Source organism: Puma concolor, chromosome C1, assembly GCF_028749965.1.
Source record: "Puma concolor isolate L17-30 chromosome C1, mPumCon1.1.hap2, whole genome shotgun sequence".
NCBI classification, from domain to species: Eukaryota; Metazoa; Chordata; class Mammalia; order Carnivora; family Felidae; genus Puma; species Puma concolor.
In genome coordinates, this window is record NC_141674.1 from 158,697,845 (window position 1) to 158,720,277 (window position 22,433).

The 22,433-nt window shown below is 39.4% G+C and overlaps 1 protein-coding gene across 2 annotated transcripts in view; it reads left to right on the forward strand.

Annotated features, from left to right (window-relative positions):
- CERS6 (ceramide synthase 6) overlaps positions 1-22,433 on the forward strand; it is a 331,363-nt gene that overhangs the window by 172,492 nt on the left and 136,438 nt on the right. For both annotated transcript variants that reach the window (XM_025934798.2, XM_025934799.2), the window contains exon 4: positions 16,267-16,324. In XM_025934798.2, coding sequence (XP_025790583.1) covers positions 16,267-16,324 — 58 coding nt within the window. The remainder of the gene's footprint in view (positions 1-16,266; positions 16,325-22,433) is intronic.

The window sequence follows — 22,433 nt, forward strand, 5'->3', positions numbered from 1 at the left end:
GACAGCTATGTATGCATCATTTCCAAAATTAGGGTTAAGATGAAAACAAATAAGGGGTACCTGGGTGGCTCAGTCGGTTGAGTGTCCGACTTCGGCTCAGGTCATGATCTCGCGGTCTGTGAGTTCGAGCCCCGCGTCGGGCTCTGTGCTGACAGCTCAGAGCCTGGGTCCTGCTTCCGATTCTGTGTCTCCCTCTCTCTCTGCCCCTCCCCAACTCATGCTCTGTCTCTGTCTCTGTCAAAAATAAATCAACATTAAAAAAAAAAAAGAAAAGAAATTGCTGTGGTTGAGGTCAAAGAGGTTGTTGCCTGCTTTCTCCTCTAGGGTTAAAAAAAAAAAAAAAAAGATGAAAACAAACAAAAAGATAGAGTCAACATACCCTGGATCAAGAGTGAGATTTGTCTAGTCACCGTAAAGAGGTGATTCCAGGCTTGGCTAGGACAACATTTGATTGGCTTCACTCAGCTAAGGAAAGGGCAGGGGCACAGAGACATTACAGTTTCCCAATGGTAGAGGACATTCTGAGATCCAGGTTGGCTGAGTGTATTAAAGCACTAGGGGAAAAGAGTGTTGGCTCCTTGCTTTTGATGAAAGTGCCTAAGGCCATTTTAAGATCACCAACTTCTCTTGTTCTGTTTCTGTGTTTTGCAGTTGGTCAGCTGATTATATTTTGGATCTCTGTGTAAATTGCCTTTAGTGATAGAAACTGCCACTCATGCCAAAACAAATATTCTGGATTGTGTGACTGTTCTCTTTCTCATGATTAAATTTATCAATCGACACCTTGGCTTAAATGTCTGTCTGTGGAGCTCAGCGAAGTCTAGCCTACACCCCGAGAGAAAGAAAACTAGATGTGTTGGACTGGGGCAGACACTGGGGGTGGGGGCACAATGGAGTGAAGGAACTAAATGAAAGGAATATTTCCAACCATGAGATTTGATGACTGATGGGATATAGTGGTTGGAAGAGGAGGAGGCATTAAGGATAGGAAACTGAGAGGATAATAATGTCCCTGATGGAGATGGAAGGCAGAAGCAGATAGATTTCTGGGAGAAGGATAACAAATGTTTGACTTTGAAGTTTGAGTCCATGGTGCCTGTGTTGGTGGCATCTTCTGCCTTTGGACACCTTTGGCGTGTCCAGGGTTATGAAGCTGGTTAGATGCAGCGACTGCACAGCATATAGGAAGTGGGTGGGTTCAGCTCAAGGGAGTGTATGGCGTGAAAAGGAGGCTGAAGATGGAACCCTGGGTGTCACTGATGTCAGAGATGAGCACGGGCAGTCTGTGAAGGAGGCCGGGGAGGCAGCGAGGTGGGAGAAAAGGGTGAAAGAGTGGAGCAGCAGTGATTCAAGCAAAACAGAATGGCCAGTTTCATCAATTACTATAGGATCAAAATAGAAGACCTAGACTCAAAGCTTAAGAGGCAGAGAGACTTGAGCAAGGTCTCCCTGCTTCCCCAGAAGAGAGACTTGAGCTTGTCCAGGATCACCCTGAGGGGGTCAGGGGATGATCATACTGTTTCCTGAGTGACAGTCTCCCGCTTCTCCCATTGTCTCATGTTGTTTCTTGTTTCTAAGTATAGCTCTGCAGTCAGTGCGGAATACTATGTAGGACTAGCTGGTGCGAGAGATTATGTTGCTTCTTCAAAGTGGACATTCCTTCTCCCCGCATCCCTGTGCTCACAGTGAAAAGAGGGCCCTAAGTTATTTAAAACAGGACGTGTTGCTGGATGAATATAGCAAGCCCACTTGCTACTCTTTCAGTCAGCACGCAACTCACATGGTGTCAGCCAGTCAACCAAGAGTTTCACTGTGTGTTGTAACTGGGTTCAGTTTTGTGAAATAGCTCATTCTCCTATGCAGGAGTGCATTTTGACTGACTTTTTGGGGAGAAACCTCAGTGATGACAGATTGTTAGCCTGATTATGTCTTTTTCTCTAAGAGGAAGGAGCAAGAACAGCCTCCTCTGAAGCAGAAGATAATAGGTCAGAAGTCTACATATCTGTATTTGTTTCTGATTGGAAGGTCCTTGACACTCATGGATTTAACTTTCATTCATACATACATATGCACATACATGGACATGTGTGCATATACACATACCCATATATTTACATAATATACATGCGTATATGTGTATACACACATACACATACATAAACATCTATATCTACATGTACAAATATATTTTTCACAGACAGCTTAAAGTCCAAGAGGAGAATGTGGCAGTGAATGGTTGGAGGAGCTGCGGGATGACAGGTGGGGTGGGTATGGGTAGAAAAAAAGAGTAAAGAAAAAAAGATCCAGGAGATAAGATAATGATTTTAAATGTTTGGATGGGGAGGCTGGTGTGTCAGGGCAAATAAATTATGAATGAGCCTCGTCAGCAACCTGGGATTCATTCCTGTCTATCTCTCTCTGTTTGTAATCTTTTTCGCCGCTTCTCATTGAATTCTAACAACCCCAATGAGTAGGTAGTTTAGTCCCCATTTTCAGATGAGGAAGCCAAAGACATTTTATACTAAAATTGTAGGCAGGATTTAGGGGTAAGTGAAGGGCTTGACTGATATCCCTGAGAAAGGTCTGCTGCTTAGTCCCACATCCAGTTATGAGATGTGTAGTAGAGCCTGTGGCAGAAAACTGACACCAAACGGGGCAGTAGAGAAGGTCAAATTCATGTCTTTCTTAAACCCAAAAGTACATACATTTTGAACACTTAAGTACCCCTAGTCCCTGTTTTCCTTTCCCATACAATCACAGCATCAGTGCTGAACAAATTGCCCTTTGTCTTCAGGCTGCTTTCGTACAAGAAAAAAAATCACACGGAGACTATGAAAGCACTTGACGTTCAAGGAACACATAACATTAGTTTGACTCCAGATGATAACAAACATTTGGCTGTTTTGCCTCAGTCACACTCTTAAGAAGCGTGACGTTTGCAAGTGCATGCTCCAAAGTCATATTGACTGACTTTATTTTTGGCAACAGGGGGAAGAATGTTGGTTTTTTTCCTTTTTTTATCCCTATCCTAGACGAGTGTTAGTTGGAAAATGCCTATTAATCTTTTTTGATTTCCGCCAATCATGGCCATTCAGATTTGAGTGCCAGTGGACTTTAAGCTCACAATTATAAGTTGAGTCTATATTCAGGGGACTCCTAGGGGTAATGAGAAGTATTTTATAGGCAGAATGACCTTACATATGTGTAATTTGTAGACACGGATTTTTGGCAGATGTGTTTTGAGCAGATTGGAGGAGATTGGCAATGGTGTTGGAAAGGCTGACAAGAAGGGACAAACGCCAGCAATGCTGAATTCTGCCTCTCTAGGTGCTCGACAGGAGAGGGAAACCTGGAGAGAAAAGGATGGACCCCTGTAAAAAATTGGAGAAAGAATCAGTATCATTTAACTGCTAATAGAACTTATGAACAAAGCATAAGAAAAAAATCACAAAGTAGTTAAATCTAAGAAACTGAACCCAGTAGAATTAGAACTAAGTATAAAATGCATATGACAGCTGAACTATATCCAATGGCAACTTAGCCCTAAAAGTACAAATGTAATGACAGGAAAAGAGTACAGTTCATTATATGCTGTGAAAAGGATGCTTAGGGTGAGGGTGTAAAAAACAGGTCATTCATGGTTTCCAGGCATGGCAGAAGGAAAATACATAGCTATTTAATGTTTTTATTGAGCCTAATTCTTATTCACACTATCTTTTTTTTATAATGAAATTTTTTTTCACCTTTATTTTAGTTTTTTAAAATTTACATCCAAATTAGTTAGCATATAGTGCAACAATGATTTCAGGAGTAGATTCCTTAGTGCCCCTTACCCATTTAGCCCATCCCTCCTCCCACAACCCATCCGGTAACACTCAGTTTGTTCTCCATATTTATGAGTCTCTTCTGTCTTGTCTCCCTCCCTGTTTTATATTATTTTTGGTTCCCTTCCCTTATGTCCAGCTGTTTTGTCTCTTAAAGTTCTCATATGAGTGAAATCATATGATTTTTGTCTTTCTCTGACTAATTTCACATAGCATAATATCCTCCAGTTCCATCCATGTAGTTACAAATGGCAAGATTTCATTCTTTTTGACTGCCAAGTAATACTCCATTGTATATATATACACCAAATTTTCTTTATCCATTTATCCATCGATGGACATTTGGGCTCTTTGCATACTTTGGCTATTGTTGATAGTGCTGCTATAAACATGGGGGTGCATGTGTCCCTTCAAAATAGCACATCTGTATCCTGTGGATAAATGCCTAGTAGTGCATTTGCTGGGTCATAGGGTAGTTCTATTTTTAGTTTTTAGAGGAACCTCCATACTGTTTTCCAGAGTGGCTGCACCAGCTTGCTTGCCACCAACAATACAAAAGAGATCCTTTCTTCGCATCCTCGCCAACATCTGTTGTTGCCTGAGTTGTTAATGTTAGCCATTCTGACAGGTGTAAGGTGATATCTCATTGTGGTTTTGATTTGTATTTCCCTGATGATGAGTGATGTTGAGCATTTTTTCATGTGTCGGTTGCCCATCTGGATGTCTTCTTTGGAGAAGTGTCTATTCATGTCTTTTGCCCATGTCTTCACTGGATTATTTATTTTTTGGGTGTTGGGTTTGATAAGTTCTTTATAGATTTTGGATACTAACCCTTTATCTGATATGTAATTTGCAAATATCTTGTCCCATTCTGTCGGTTGCCTTTTAGTTTTGCTGATTGTTTCCTTCGCTGTACAGAAGCTTTTTATTTTGATGAGGTCCCAGTAGTTCATTTTTGCTTTTGTTTCCCTTGCCTCCGGAGACGTGTTGAGTAAGAAGTTGCTGCGGCCAAGATCAAAGAGGTTTTTGTCTGCTTTCTCCTCGAGGATTTTGATGGCTTCCTGTCTTACATTTAGGTCTTTCATCCATTTTGAGTTTATTTTTGTGTATGCTATAAGAAAGTGGTCCAGGTTCATTCTTCTGCATGTCCCTGTCCAGTTTTCCGAGCACCACTTGCTGAAGAGACTGTCTTTATTCCATTGGATATTCTTTCCTGCTTTGTCAAAGATTAGTTGGCCATATGTTTGTGGGTATAATGAAATATTTTACAACACAGGGACTAATACAACAAGAACCCACTCAACTCTCTACAATCCTGTTTTAAACGATTAAAATATTACAGAAGCAGCTGAATCTCCCTGTATACCCCTTCTCTGTTCTCCACCCTCCAGAGGTAATTTCTGTCCTGAATTTGTTGTTTCTATTTCCTTCTTTTTTTTATGGCACATATATATGTGTACATATGCATATGTTTATAAATATACATATTCATGAGAAATATAGCATTATTTTGCAAATCACTAAGCTTTATATAGTGCTCAATTTACTTTTTGAACAAGTGATTTAGTGAAGAGTGTTCTGCTCAAATTAAGCTCACATTTGACCTGAGAATGAAAAGTGAGTAGGTTTGACTTACATCCAGCCTCGCTGACTTTGCACTGATACCTGTTGCTTCTCAAACAGAATCAGCTCTGCCTTCAACAAATGAGAACCATTTGGAGTTCCAGAGTAAATTATTGATAGAAGTAGAAATAATTTCAGGAAAGGTTTGCTTTGAGGCTAAACCCAAGTCTGTGTAATCAGTTCCTGGGATGAGTAACACTTTTTTTCCTAACTAGGGTATTTCTTTGGACTCCTAAACTAATGAAAGTTTGAAAGCTATTCTGGGAATTTAGATCGTGTCTCAGAGTTTCCAAAAAATGACAATTTTCACCTCACCTTTATTTCATTCTTTAAGATCCATGTTTTCCAAACTAGCCAATTTACCTTTCTCCCTAGTTGACGAACATCTCTATTATACCCAAGTAATAAAGTGAGTATCCCAGTAACAACGTGAAAAGAGAATACTAACCAAAATATCATGTTACATCTGTTTAAAAAATGTTCTCAGATGAAACCTATCCATTAACTAACACTTAGATCTATCCCTTACTCACGCCAAGATACTGAGCTTGAAGGTAGGAAAACCAATCACTGGAGAAAGGCACTTAAGCTAAAAACCTATGGAGCAAGAGAGAAATATGTGTCTGCATCATTAACATGATTCAGTGATGCCACGGGGCACCTGGGTGGCTCAGTTGGTTAAGTGCTGACTTCAGCTCAGGTCATGATCTCACGCTTCATGGGTTTGAGCCGCACATCGGGCTCTGTGCTGACAGGTTGGAGCCTTGAGCCTGCTTCAGATTCTGTGTCTCCTTCTCACTCTGCCCCTTGCTACTTCTATGGAAACAATCAGGAAGATGGCTATAAATGAACTCAGAGGCTCATTATCTCTTAGCTCTAGAGATGTTCTGGATGGTCCAGAGCCTGGAGCCTGCTTTGGATTTTGTGTCTCTGTCTCTCAAAAATAAACAAACATTAAAAAAAATAAAATAGGGGTGCCTGGGTGGCGCAGTCGGTTAAGCGTCCGACTTCAGCCAGGTCACGATCTCGCGGTCCGTGAGTTCGAGCCCCGCGTCAGGCTCTGGGCTGATGGCTCGGAGCCTGGAGCCTGTTTCCGATTCTGTGTCTCCCTCTCTCTCTGCCCCTCCCCCATTCATGCTCTGTCTCTCTCTGTCCCAAAAATAAATAAAAACGTTGAAAAAAAAAATTAAAAAAAATAAAATAAAATAAATAAACATGATTCGTGTCTCTCAAAAATAAGTAAACGTTTGGGGCGCCTGGGTGGCGCAGTCGGTTAAGCGTCCGACTTCAGCCAGGTCACGATCTCGCGGTCCGTGAGTTCGAGCCCCACGTCGGGCTCTGGGCTGATGGCTCGGAGCCTGGAGCCTGTTTCCAATTCTGTGTCTCCCTCTCTCTCTGCCTCTCCCCCGTTCATGCTCTGTCTCTCTCTGTCCCAAAAATAAATAAACGTTGAAAAAAAAATTTTTTTTTAAAATAAAAATAAATAAATAAATAAATAAGTAAACGTTAAAAAAAAAAAACCATGATTCAGTGATGCCTAATGGCTTTTTAGACCTAATGCAGCTTAATCGAAGGTTATTTTGTTCTATAAATCAAAAATCCAGCCAACCAACCAGTCACCCAAACAAACAGAATTCTGAAATCTGTGGCTTTGTAAAAAATTGAGGTGTTGGTTTAATTTGTGAAATTCCATATCTGTACACCAATGAACATTAGTCTGCCTCCTCACAGAATAGTCTGTATATCAGGTATCTGCTGAGTATTTTGTGAAACTTATGGTGTGGTCATCCATTTCCAGTCTTGGCTTTATGGCCACAGCGCCACAAGACACATACGTAAATGAAGGAGATCGAGTGTGAATTATGGGGAAACCTATTTTCTTTCATCAAGTTACCTGAGAATGTAGGGGAGTTACACAATTGTCTGGACCCAGTGTTCTCATCTATAGAATAAGGGTGTGAATGGACTCCTGGGGGTCCCTACCTGCTTGTTAAGAACAACCCCAGGTTTGAGGAAATAAAAAATGGGGGATGGAAACCTCTGATTTGTGCATACAGATAATGAAACACCCGTTAGGCCAAATGCTTGCCTTCGGTGAGCTGTTTTCCACTAGGGTAAGCAGCATGCATTCACAACACTGACTAAGTAGGATTCTGGCTAAGTCATTTCACTTTGAGCATGTGCCCTACATTATGCAGAGGAAGGAAGAGACGACAGGTAAAGTCTTATTTGCCCTCTTGACGTTGCATAGAAAAGGAGCTAACATGGAGGTGGCAGCTGTCAGAGTAATTCCACTGATTTTGTGTTAATGTGATGAAAGAGAGTGAGCTGTGGAGGAAAGTTACTCAGAATAAAACATGTTTTATTTTAATATTTGTGTTAAAGGAAGGAGGTAGTATTTAGTAGTGACAAGCATGGTCTCTGGAATCAGTCCGCCTGGATTCAGTACCAAGTTCACCACTCGCTCACTGTGTTTTTAGGCGAGTTACCTTTTACTCCCCTCTCCTTATCTGTAATACATTTTGTGAAGCATCTGCCCCATATGGTTCTCATAAAATGTAAATGAGTTAGTAGTACATATGAACTCTTAATGATGAACTCTGTATGAACTCTTAATGATGGTACCAGGCATACAGTAAGTGCACAAGAAATGCCGTCTGTAGTTGTTTGATAAAAATAAATAGGTGATCCTTGAAGAAAACCTAGTAAGTAGAAATGCTATTCATTTTGTAAGGAAGACTTGCTGTTAAGCTTGAAACCACAATTACTTCACTTCAAAACTTTATGGAAGTGAATATGTCACATACAATGCAGAACCCCCTTTGAAGGGCTCTGGAAGTCCAATTGTACTTGCCTGGAGAAGCGATAAAATCTGAACATGTTTGTGTTGTAGCTTTGTTCGTATATTAGGAAAGTCATCAGCTCTGAGTTTTTAGTAGAAAAACAGGAATTTAATCTACTTTGTGTTTTGATGTAAAAGGATGGGTTTATGTATTTTAAAGTATAAATATAATAAAGTCTATACTGATTTATTTCTTTATTTTTTAATTTTTTTTTTAATGTTTGTTTATTTTTGAGAGAGACAGTGTGAACAGAGAAGGGGCAAAGAGAAAGGGAGACACAGAATCCGAAGCAGGCTCCAGGCTCTGAGCTGTCAGCACAGACCCTGACACAGGGCTCAAATTCAAGAACCACGAGATCATGACCTGAGCTGAAGTCGGGCACTTAACCGACTGAGCCACCCAGGTGCCCCAATATACTAATTTATTTCTATATATTCTGTTCATTTATCATAATTTTACTTCATGTGTAATGATTTGCAAGATATAGGGGCATGATTTATAATGAATCTTAAATTTTATGGAAGAAAAGATACAAGCCCTACTTCACTTCTCTTTATATATTTGATGAGAAATGAGTTAATCCTTTTTTGTGTCTGTTTAGATGATGGAACAGCTAAAATGAGAAATTTCTCAAAAATAATGAATTCCATTTCATAATTGGAGGAGCTGTATGCTAATTTTGTGTGCTCTGTATCCTAGTTCGGCACTCAGTAACAATATTTTTCATAATTTGCAACTATTCCAGAGTTGACTCTCTTTGATTCCAAATTCCTACTATGTTGGTCATTTAAAAAATTGCATTAGCAGTATTTGGCATGTCTTCCCCCTTTCTTATTTATATTTTTTGCAAAGTTCCTAGAAATAGTTAACATTATTTGATTGTGGTATATTTTGGTTAAAATACACTTAAAAGTAAATAAATAAAGGGAGTACCTGTAACTTTAATAAAAATTCAGGTGTCAGTTTAGTAGCCATTCTTTGCAAACCACTATGTTTGCTGTCAGAAATACAGAGATAAATAAGACTCAGCTTTACCTACTTGGAACTCACAAGCAAGTCAGAAGTTTGTGGCTGTAATCAAAGATAAGGTAAAGAGGTAAAGAACACACCACCAGACACAGTGCCTTCCGTGCTGCAACATTCAGAAAAGGTGGATTCATAGACTCACTAGCGTTTGACCTAAATCCTGAAGGAGGAATAGTATTTCATTCAGCAGGTAGAGAGGATGATTGGCTAAGATGGCGAATGGCCCCTGGGTAATTGCTGTTGACTTTCCCTGACAAGCTCCCTATTACTGTAGCTACCCTGGTATTGATGATACAAACAAACAAACAAACAAAAAACACCAGTGGAGTCCTTCCCTATCTCCAGTTTTGCAAGCAGTCGATTTCCTTTCATCAGGACAAAAACTGTTCTTATTACATGGTGTCCGTTAATGTCCCCTTGGTTAAAAACACCATTTTAGCTGAATACATTGTCTTCAGTTTTCAGGAGTGTGCAGTCAGGAAGAGGTAGCGTAGCCTAATGGTTGAGAACTGGAACACTGGAACCAACCAGCCTGGTTTCCCGTCTTGACGCTCTCCCTTATTAGCTATGTGACCTTCAGCAATTTAGTAAACCCCCCTGTACTTGTTTCCTCATCTAAAAAAAGTGAATAGGGAATGGGGCGGGGTGATGATAATAGTACCTACGTAGTTGTTTGGAATTGCTTCACTAAATGACTTTCTATTTGTGAAGTGCTTAGAACAGCTCCTGGAGTAGAGGAAGTACTCTATAACTGTAAGCAAAATGGCCCCATATGCCTGCCTTGCTCTGTCTAGGATGGTGTGCTGAGTTGAGCTCTGGGGGCTGTTCTGGATGTTTTCCCTGCTTCTTCCTCCTATAGATGAGGATTTGGGTGCCATTTGTGACATCTGGCAGCAAGACACAAGATGTCAACGCTCTGATTCCCTGCCTTTATGGCACATTTTATTAGTCTTGATTTTAACAAAGAGCCCTTTCAGCCTTGTTGTATAAGGACAATAAACTAGATTCAGTGGGTGGTGGTTTTTACTAGCTTTCCATTCTAATTTTCGGGTTTGATGGATATAAAAGGTTTCTATGTCCAAACAAATGTAGTGGAACACATTCACTTCTCGAGGCAAAAGAAGTGCACTCTGATCCTCTGGAATTTGAGAGGGGACTTTAGAGTCAGTGCTGAGCTAGGTTGGTGCTCTGGTTTTGCCACTTAGCAGCAGTGTGGCCTTGGGCAAGCTAATCCCTAGGCTGTTGTTCCCAATAGAGATTGCTACCTTGCAGAGTCGTTTCCTCACCTGGACTCTTTCCGAGCACCCTCCACTGACAGCTGAGGAGAGAGCTGTCGGTTCTGCTAACCAGGCTCACACTTACCGTCTGCTTTCTAGACTCTAGAATGGGATGCTTGTTCTCACCCCTCTTTTCTGTGTCCTTGGGAATTGATACTTAACAAAGATTCCTCTTCTGCCTGTTTAGTGCTACATTCATAAAAAGCACAGAGGTAAATTTATGTATTCAATTTACCATCCTTAACCAGGCTTTAAGTTTTTTTTTTTTTTTTTAAAACAAACCTTCTTTAACTGTATTTTTTATTATTATCATAACAACAGTGTCTTTTGAAATTTCTCGGTAAGAATAAGTTTAATGCTTCCTTCTCCAAACCCCTGCTTTTATTAATAAAATCTAAGGATTTATCCCCTGGTTATTATTGAATATTTTATATTAATTGCATTGTCTCTTAAGAGCAATAGCATTTAATTTGGCAGTGAAATTGAGGGCAGTTATTTATGTTGCTAACCATAGTCCTTTTATTCTAATATTCGGCTTTTTAAATTTGTATTTGTATCTTGATGTTGGAATTAACCTAAGTGATTCTTTAGTAAAGATTAATAACTAAAGTGTTTTCAGAGCCTTTGAATATGTTCTGCTTTTCCTGTTCCTTCACAAGTGAAAGGCGCTTTGGCTGATACTGGCTATCGCTGACTGAATCTTCCCTTTCTTCTGTAGGTTAGAAATACAGAGGGCAGGGGGAACTAGGGTGGCTCGGTCAGTTAAGCGTGGATTTTGGCGCAAGTCATGATCTCACGGTTGTGAGTTCAAGAATCATATAGGGTGGGCTTGCTGCTGTCAGCACCGAAGTCTTCAGCTAAGAGCTCGCTTGGGATCCTCTGTCAACCTCTTTCTATCTGCCCTTCCCCCATGCTCGCTCTCTCTCAAAAATAAATAAACATTGGGGCGCCTGGGTGGCGCAGTCGGTTAAGCGTCCGACTTCAGCCAGGTCACGATCTCGCGGTCCGTGAGTTCGAGCCCCGCGTCAGGCTCTGGGCTGATGGCTCGGAGCCTGGAGCCTGTTTCCGATTCTGTGTCTCCCTCTCTCTCTGCCCCTCCCCCGTTCATGCTCTGTCTCTCTCTGTCCCAAAAATAAACGTTGAAAAAAAAATTAAAAAAAAAAATAAACATTAAAAAATGTGTAGAAAAAAGAAACACAAAAGGGAAATTTAAGACCAACTGGACCTTGCTTCTTTGATGGTGATTTACTTTCATTTGATTTTTGTGTTGACTTGTTTTTGCTTTTATGCCTGGTACTGAAGTTTTTTGTTTTTGTTTTGTTTTGTTTTTGTTTTAACCCTAGGATTCAAAACTTTTGTCAGAATGTGGCTTTGAATTGATATCATGTGGAACACAATTTAGTCCTCTTTTTTTTTTTTCCAGTTCAGATTCTGTTTTTTTTACTGTCTGATTATTCTACTTCAGTTCTTCAGTTGTGTTTTCTCAGAAACAACTATAATTAGACTTGATTTTTCTTGTCCTTCAGATCTCGAGTCTTCTTTCATCTACTGGTTCTTTTCTCTGGCCATATGGGGGTGTTTGTCTTCTACATCAATGATTCAATTTTACATAGTACACATCTACATTTTTTTCTCTCCCCCCATGTGGATAATATTCTGTCACTTTATTTTTAGAATCTCTCTAGTGCTTCTTTATTTCACTTAGAATCTCCTTTTATCTTACCCAGTAGTCCTTTATTGATTTATGGCTTTCTACTTTTGTCTTTAAGGGATATATCTTCTTGTATCATATTAACAATGCCAAATACTTTTCTAAAAATTACATCTCGTTCCTCCAGGGAGTCATTTTTAGGAGACAGGTCTTCTTTGAATCTTTAGTATGTTCTTTTCTTTCCATATTTAAAAAAATTTTTTTTAGTTTTATATTTGAGAAAGAGACAGAGAGCAAGTAGGGGAGGGCCAGAGAGACAGAGACAGAATCTGAAGCAGGCTCCAGGCTCTGAGCTGTCAGCACAGAGCCCGACACAGGGCTCGAACTCACGAACCTTGAGATCATGACCTGAGCCGAAGTCAGACGCTTAACTGACTGAGCCACCCAGGTGCCCATTTTTCTTTCCATATTTATGCACTACTTCTTGGTAGACCCATGTTGACATTTCGCTCTTATTTTCATTCCTGAATTTGGCAATCTGTCTAGACCCACTCACAGAGAGGGTGCATAGATTTCCCTGGGCTCCACCCTCTGTCCTCTTGTTTGCTAGTAAATGACCTCTTGTAGCTCTCAGACCTTGTAGCCACTGATGTTTGCAGGCCCTGGCTCATTACAGTGGGCCAGAAGAGTCTCATATAAAGCATCAATTGCCAATGCCTTGTTCTCTGTACGGATTAGTTACTCTAGCCCCCAGAATACAATACAAAATCATCTTGTCTCTAAATCTGCTTTTCTGCATCTGAAACCACAGGGTGCTAAGTATTTCCTTTTTTCCCCCACTTACCTTTTGAAATAGCAGTCACTCACTGATGGGGGTGGGACAGACTCTCCTCCTGCCTCAAAAAGCCTCATTCATGACCAAGAGTAGTCATTTTCTGACTGATACAGTTTCTGACTGATACAGATGGTGGCATTTGTATCAGAAATGGTAGAAAACAGAAAGGGAGCTACACACAGATTTTCCTACTTCCTTCAAGACTCCTAACTTGTTTCGCTCTGCTTTGAATTATGTTTCTAAAATATAATTTTATTGTTTTTGGCTGCAAAATTCTCTGATTCTTGCAATAGGTTGAAGGTTATATCTTTCTTTTTTGTGGCTGCATTGCACCTTTATTTTACCTCTCGTTTTACAGGTATTTTAGTGGGAGGTTGGAGGGGGCTAGATATCAGGAGACGGTAGCTAGGCACCATTTAAAACTGTAACTACACAAATAAGAAAGTTATGCGTGTGGCAGAATGCTTGAAAATTTTGCTTCCTGCAGATATTTTGTGGGAATAAACTCTGCCTTGTTAAATATTCATCACAAGTTGTTATTCAAATGATAGAGGCATCGATGTCCTGTATTAGAACCTGTGTGTTATGAAAACTGGGTCGTTTCAGTGAGGAAATAAAATGTAGGTACAATAAGTGATTATAAGAATTCCAATGACTTCCATAAAGTTTTTATTACACATAAAAATTGCCTGATCACTGCCTGCTCACAGAAGAGTTTTAGAGCTGAAACAGCTGTTATAAATCATTTAACCTGGGAGTTGCAAATTCAGTTGCCTTCAGGGCCAGAAAAGTGACCTGCATATGCATGAAGTAGGTTGGTTTAACATATTGGGAGTGGAAGGGACTAGAGAAAAGTGGAGATTACTTATGCCACCAACTCCTTGGGCCATAATACCAAAACAGTATAATATAAACCCCCTCAATAATAGATTTGCCCAAAGTTAGGAGATTTGGTGTGTCTTAACCAGAAGCAGCTACATAATTTCCAGTGCCCAGTGCAAAACAAAACATGGGCTCCCTTGTTCAACAATTATTAACAATTTCAAGATACTGACAGCAGAACATTAAACCAATCATGGGACCCGATGGTGACTGCACAAGTTACACGGCCTTGAAGCCATTCCTGGTCTTCACTTCTGATCTAGAATTTATACATCCAGACAGAAAGAAACATACAGACACTTCATCCACAACCACCAAAAACCAATAATGGAGATGTGGTTAAAATCAAGTCCTTGACTTTGATGCTGCATCAAATGAGCCACCTTTACTTACAAGAAGGCTTTTTTGTATGAGGCTTGCGACTCACTAGTTTTCTATATTGTTTGGAGGTTTTCGTTGAATTCTTACACTGCTACCATCAGTTTTTGTTGTTCCTTCCTGAAGTCAGGTTTTATGAATTATGAGTTGAAGATTTTCAACCCTAAAGTTCAAAGCTCTTCTCTAAATGTTACCTCTGATTTGAATTCCAGAATGTTTGACCAGTCAGTCTGGGAGTGAAACTCTGGGGGACACTTGTGTCTGCTGTTGAGTCTCAACTCAGCTCTCGGAGGCCCCCTACCATTATTCTTTTCCTCTTACCTGAAGAAGCTGTTGTTTTTTCCAGAATATTTTGTCTAAAATTTGAATCATCGCCTAAAACCACCTCTCCCTCTCCCCTGCTGTTTTTTATCTTATTTGAAAATTTTACATAGCTTGAAAACACGTAAAGCAATCTTCTCACTGCTGGCAGATTGAAGTTGACTAGTCCCTTTCTCATCTTGTCATTTGTGTTCATTTATAACCTGAAATCCACGGTACTACTAACAACATAACCTCAGGAATGCTCTTTAGTGAAATTTAGCCAGCTTTTAAAGGCATAGCTATTCACACTCAAAAAATACAAGAAATAAAATTGGGAATTGGGGTACTAGGGTAAGAGGTTTTTTGGGGTTTTTTTGTAGTAACCATATATACATATAATATATAATTTGTATAAAGTCTTTATATTTCGAGAAAATTTTATGTATATATTTTTAAAATTTCAGTTACTCACCATTAAGCATTTCAGTGTAAATCACAAAACAAGGACATTCTCCTATGTAGACCATAATAGAATTCCCCCACTCAATAAATTTAACATTTATATAACACTAATGTTTAAGATTCATATTTGGTGCTTTCCATTGTCCCAATAATTTTGTCCAATAAGTTTTGCCATTTAAAAAAACACCTCCTAATCTATTTGTCTGTTTATTATCTTTGAAGAGCACATCACAGAATCTGTAATTTTGTTAGCAAATGCATTACTTTTCTTCTTCAGGAGAGGTTTTGAAGATCTTATTTAGAAGTTTTTGTCTATCCCCAAATTGCAAAGATACCTTTCATCAATTTCCTCTCTTAGCTTTATAGTTTTACCTTTCAAATTTAGGTCTTACACCTAAGTGTGGTTCATTTTTGTATAGGGTAAAAAATAGGGCTTCTTCAGCTTTTACCCCTGTAAACATTACCGCTGCCTACATGAAGTCTCACATTTTAAGAAAAACATTGAATCATTTAAAATTGAAAGAGAACCAAAAACATTTTTTTTGCTCACTAAAAAAAGTGAAAGTCTGATTAACAGCTAGATGTACAGTTTGGAGTGGTATAATGTTGCCATTAAGAGTTGTATATCGGATGATTTAGATTCCAAATGGCTTCCTTTAGCGACACCACAAAGGTATCCATAAGTATTTGTTAAAAGATGAAAGGAATCTTACCTGATTTAAAAACACTAAGGTTTTTATTTTTTAAAAAAGTATGAACTTCAGTTAAGTCCAGTTATTTACTTAATATCTGAATTAGGCAAGGAATTCATAACAATCTTATGTACTATTATATTGTTGAAGTATATCCCTTCATGAGTGATTTACAAGAGGAAATTCATAAGTTGAGAAAGAAAAGATGAACAAATGGGTAAAGACAGTAACTGAGTGGAAGAAAATTTTTTATGAATTATTAATATTTAAGATTTTGCAATAAGCCATGCACCTGACTATATGTGTTCAGCTAACACTGAAGTTACCCATTAAGCTTAATCCCTGGTTGGAGTGGTGGGTGCGTGTAGGGGGGCGCAAATTTAAGGGACTTTTTTCATTCACATGCGTCAATACTGTGCTGTGAAATATATAAACTGAATGTCATAGAATGTTTTTTTAAACTTCTACAGGTGGAGATTTTCATTTCACCTTTATGTATTTATCTATGGAGTCCGGTTCCTGAAAAAGGTAGGATCTACCAAGTTACTTTATATAATTCTTATGTAACTGTAAGCCTATATCTCATTTTTTTATGTGTGACAGTAAGGATATTTTAAACAATCATAACAGGTTTCCTAAGAATTTGTGCATTTTTCTTTGACTTATTTCTGTAGTAAATATTTTTTAGATAGATACCAAAAGTATCTTTGAAAATAATTTATTTTGCCAGTGAAAGATGTTGCAAGTCCTCTGACCACTGTAGTTGGTTACTTATTACTTATGGGCACTAGGAGCCTTATAAAATCCATTTGATGCTTTGAAAGAAGTTAAGAGTTTCCATGTCACACAGCTTGAAAAAAAATCAGTTGTTAAAATGTGAGTTATCACTATAATCTTCACCAGCAGAAATTATGTTTTAGTGTCTTGCATCGCTATTAACAAGGCAACACCAGCTGCTGGTGGAAAATTGAGTTCCTTTTGTAGATTGTGTTTCCCCTGCTGCTCTTTTGCGATTCCTGCATAAACTGAGGCATCTTTATCTATGGAAATAATTCTTCCAGGCTGCCATAGCCTTTTTCCTGGCTATTTCAATCCTGAATGGCACTACTAACATGTTAGGCTGATTAAATTCAAGTCTCATGAAGATTTAGCTTCTCTTAGTCACGCATGTGTTAACAATGCTGGTGTTGCAGAAAGTTGGAAATTATTTTTAAAAAATATATAGTATTACGCTTTAAAGCAACATCAATGGTATCTTTACTTAGTAGAGAATTTTTTCCAAAGTGGGCCTTGTGCCAAGTGTCATGTCTTACTAGTAAATTTTCATGTAAATATTGATGTGAAATTTGCAAATGTGTTTTTAGTTTCAAAGTCTGAGTTATCAGTGTCTGCCTGTGGCAAATTATATTATAAATCGTTAGTTGTTTCACAATATCATATTTTCCTAGAGGGATTATTCTTTTTACTTGTTGTCTTTTCCTTTAGTAACTATACTTACGTTTCACTTAATGAGGCTATACTACTTTTCACTTAATGGCCAAGAGACCATTTGAATACATTTAGAAGGATGAGCCACAGTCTGTAGCCTGTTTGAGTATGAACCAATTCTCAACTGGGGTACAGAAACAAGGTGGAAATGGCTATTTTGGAACTCTGCTGTTCTGGTTTTCAAATTTACTTGTGTAGAGAGAAAATGGAAAGAATGATTTAGGGCTCCTGTGCTCACAACTCACTACCTTGGAAGAGGAAACAGCTATGGATGGAATTTCAGTTGACTAGGGAAAGTTGTGTTTCTTGGGAATGTCAAGTTGCTAACTGAGGTCAAGGTTTGGAATTCATGTTGGGTTCTGGGGGCGAAGGACTTTGACGGTAAACAGGGAAAGATGGTGAGAGCTGGGAGTACTTCTGTGCCCTTTTCCCTACATCTGTGGGGATATGATCTCTTTTAGCCTATCTACAGCAAGCCTGGCCATCTGTCATCAGAACAGGAAACACTTTGACACTTAGCTCTGCTTCTCTCAGTCCCCAAACAGACTGAAAGGAACAAGAACAGCTTGTATCCCCCAGCCCTCCCTGGCTGTGGAGAAGGCAGTAAGAGAGCTTGTCAATGGAATGTTTGCTTAGAAGTTGCTTTTCCTTGAACTACCCCAGTTCCCTATCAGCCTACCTCTAGTGATAAAAAATGAGAAGAGAACTAGATGTTGCTCTTCTTGTAAAATATCTGCATTTGGGGTTTCTTCCTCTAAGAAGCTCTTGGTTTTGGTTGAATCTGTACTTTAATAGTTCTAATGTGTGATAGAAATGTGTATATGGAATCCATGTGTCCGAACCTGCTGTGGAGGAATTCATAAGCCATCTTTTCCAACCCTTTTACTTCACAGCTGGGGAAGCAGAAATCCTGAGAGGGTAGGGAGCATTTCAGAGGTCACGCAGTTAGTTTATTAAAAGTTGAACCTGAAATGAAACATGCACAGCTGTCTCTTAATCTAGTACTTTCCCCACTAACTTGCATGTCCTATCTTACAGCATGATTTCCAGATGACTTCCTTCTTTGGTTAAGTTAGCAAACTTGACCTCATGCAGTCGTTGTTTCTATTTGTAGAACTTTAAATACTTACCCTAATGGATATTTTTTTTTAAACGTTTATTTATTTTTGAGACAGAGAGAGACAGAGCATGAATGGGGGAGGGTCAGAGAGAGAGGGAGACACAGAATCTGAAACAGGCTCCAGGCTCCGAGCTGTCAGCACAGAGCCCGACGCGGGGCTTGAACTCACGGACCGCGAGATCATGACCTGAGCCGAAGTCAGCCGCCTAACCGACTGAGCCACCCAGGCACCCCAGCTAATGGATATTTAAAATCTATTTTCTAGTAACTTTTTTGGAATAGACAGTGTATTTGGTCATCTAACACAAGAGGAAAAATCTATATTGTCAGCATCAGAAATAACCAAAACAAGATAATTCAAATTTTCACAACACTCTGAGTGTTTTAAACAAAATAGCAGGGCAGTGGACCAATTTTAGGAGGTGAGAAGCCATAGCTGCTTCTTACTCTATGCATTAAAAATGTTGATTCTTGGGGTGCCTGGGTGGCTCAGTCGGTTAAGCATCCGACTTCAGCTCAGGTCTTGATCTTGCAGTCCATGAGTTTGAGCCCCGCATCAGACTCTGTGCTGACAGCTCAGAGCCTGGAGCCTGCTTCACATTCTGTGTCTCCCTCTCTCTCTGCCTCTCCCGTACTCACACTCTTTCTCTCTTTCTCTCTCTCAAAAATAAATAAACATTAAATTAAAAAAAAATGTTGATTCTTACTTGGGCTGTTAGAAAAATGCTGAACAGCTTGGCACTATCCAGTTTTCTTCTACCTTTGGGTCAAATGAACCTGAAGCAAGTTGGTAAGTGCTGGCACCCTGGGCTCATATGCCTCTGGGCCTTGTGTGCCCTGACTTCTTTGCCTGAGATATAAACCTCCTAGTTCTACCACAGGGGCCTTATCCTGATGCACTAGACAAATAAGACTGTGGTTTCAAATTATACCCTACTTTAAAAGTCAGAAAACTGGAAATCCATGTTCTTACTCCAACTAGCAAGAAGCTTTTCTTCAAAGAAAGTCAAGAATTAGAAATTAAAATGATGAGTTTGAGTTCCTTCAACAAAAGCCATCATATCACACCTGCCAAATAATTACATCTCCAGATATTTGAGGATTTAACAGAAATAAAGCCTCTGATTAAGCACACAGTGGTAGTGTGGTACCCTAGGGTTTTAAGCAAACTTGGAATGATATTCTCATTATCAGTATCATCTATGACATTATGTCATAATTCTTGCAGTTGATACGTAAATGTATCTTTGGAGCAATATACAGGATGACTTCTTGCATGAGTTGGGTGACCATACAAGCTATCTTAGGATCCTAGGCAGTTACCTCCCCCTTGTACTCAAAATGACCCAGTTTGGGCAATAAAGTATTCAATCACATGTCAATAGTTCTGTAATAAATAGTGAAATCATTGGCCTGTATTTTAAAATTTCTAGACACCCCATAAACTGCGTGTGTGTTCATTTCTATGAAATCAACAAAATGTTTTCTGTAGTTTTGTGATGACAAATAAAAGAATGAGCCTCATGTTTTACAGTGATGTGATAATGCTCAGGTATGCATATGTTATACATTTTCTGCTTTCCCAGCTTAGAACCCCCTTTATAGATAGCACTAACTCTGATCATGAAGCAGTCTCTGGAAGGCATTACAGACAGGTTAGTGAACTATTAGGTAAAGTTATAGCTAAGTTAGTAGGAAATATTTAAATAGTTGAAAGATAAGCCTGTCTCAATACTCTGCTCCTGTAATTACCGGACACAAGTGCTTTACCCATAAATATGATTGGCAGAGACAAGTACTTTTTAAATTTTTTACCTATTTTTATTTTTATTTATTTATTTTTTTGAGAGAGGGAGAGAAAGTGAGAGCATGAGCAGGGAATAGGGGCAGAGGGAGAGGGGGAGAGAGAGTCCTAAGCAGGCTCCATGCCCAGTGCAGAGCCCAACGTGGGGCTCCATCCCACTACCGTGAGATTATGACCTGAACAGAAAACGAGAGTTGGACACTTAACTGGCTGAGCCACCCAGGTGCCCCAGAGACAAGTACTTTTTAAAAGAAGACTCAGAATTAGTTCAGGTGCTCTGAAATTCTACCACACAATGTACTCATTCATACAAATTAACACATTTTCCTAAGTCCTGAAAGAAACCACATTCAAGCCTTAAAGAAATAGAGTAAGCTATCTCTCACTTACTGTTACCTTTTCTTCTCCTTTGTAGATGGAAGTTTGTATTGAGTGGAGTGCTTTGAATATTTTTCTTTGAGTTTCTTTCATTATCTTTTAACAATAATAGTGCTACAGAAAGGCCAGTGTAGAGATGTATGCAACTGGGATTTAGGTAAATAGTTTTTCTTATAATCTACATGTTAGGCTAATATATATCCAAGTTTTAATCATATGGTACATTTTATATCCATTTTGTACATATACATGTATATAATTAAAATAGAAGCTACTCAAGTATACCAATACCTAACTTCTGTGTCAGTGAAGGTCCCATTATGAGACAGAAACCACAGGAGTTATTTTAGGAATGACTATAATATGAAGAATCACTAACTGGGGGAACCGCTAAGACTGGTGTTAACTTGTGTTACTCCAAGTAATTGATCTGCTGGCTGTTTGCCACCAGTCTGCAATGAGATAAGAAACTTGACCTGAATGTAAATCAACTCCCTGCTTCTTCTTTGAGAAAGTCTATCTATGAAGAAAAAGTCAGCTGAAGTAGACAGTGTGCTTAGTGATGTAGTTAATTTACATTCTGGTGAAAGAGTAACAAACATTTCAAGGACTGGCACTCTCTGTACATACTTTGATGAGCAGTGCACAGAGGTATCGTGAAGATAGTAATGGTAGGAAGAAGCTACCTCTCTGAAGACCAGGGGTTCATAAAAGAGGGTGGAGTAGAAGCTTGAAGGAAGAGACGTGGACCTTGACAAGACCTCCAAGAGGGGAACGTTGACTAGCTGGAGTCTCTGAGGGACCACAGTGAGGCTGGTTCTGGGAATGAGGAAAGACTGCAGACGGCAAGCTGCTGTTGCCGCCAGGATGAACTTCCACTGCTAGTGTGAAGATGTGTTGCTGGGAGTGTGGGGGTAGTGGTGGAGAAGTGACGGCAAGAACAGGAAGCAAAACACAAAAGAGCACATCCCATCTTCTGTTGCAGTCTTCCCGCCTCCTTCTAGTGCTTCTGAGAGGCTCGACTCCACAAGGCACCAGCTCCTGAGAGCCAGCTGAATTGGAGTTTGCAGAGTCCCAGCTCTGAAGCTGAGAGATAGTATCTGAATAACTAGCCCAGCCTTCCCGTGGTGCTGCAATCTATGATGTACTCTGATGACTTGCTGTCATTTATTTTATTACATTTAAACACTATGCAAGTTGCCATGTACTCTGTTGGCTTCATGACTAACTAGGGGGTGAAAAGGCATCACTGAAAAGTAGTATCTTGGCCAAATAAGCACTTTGCCAATTCCCTTAGACTGTCTCAGTCTGCTCAGAATGAAGGCATAGTTCATTATTCATTTGTTTCATTATTTTTCATTATTCATAGTTCCATTATTTATTTGGTGTACTTTTTTTTTCTTTTTGTAAAATTTCTTTTAATGTTTTATTTATTTTTGAGAGAGAGAGAGTGAGGGAGAGAGAGGCAGAGAGACAGAGCGTGAGCAGGGGAGGGGCAGAGAGAGAGACAGAGAATCCAAAGCAGGCTCCAGGCTCTGAGCTGACAGCACAGAGCCCAACACAGGGCTCAAACTCACAAACCATGAAATCATGACCTGAGCTGAAGTTGGGCCCTTAACCAACTGAGCCACCCGGTTGGCCCCATTTGATGTACTTTTCAAAGTTCAACAAGGCCACTAAGTGTTCAGGGTGGTATCATGCTTCAAGGTATACTCTTTTGCTTATTGGTTAGCTTGGAATCCTTCTGAAATTGAAAGAGCAAAATTGTCATCATTTTGCCTGTCTTGACAGTGAAAATAATATTTGTCTGGCCCAGTAGAATATGTGTCCATTTAAAATTTTTTGTG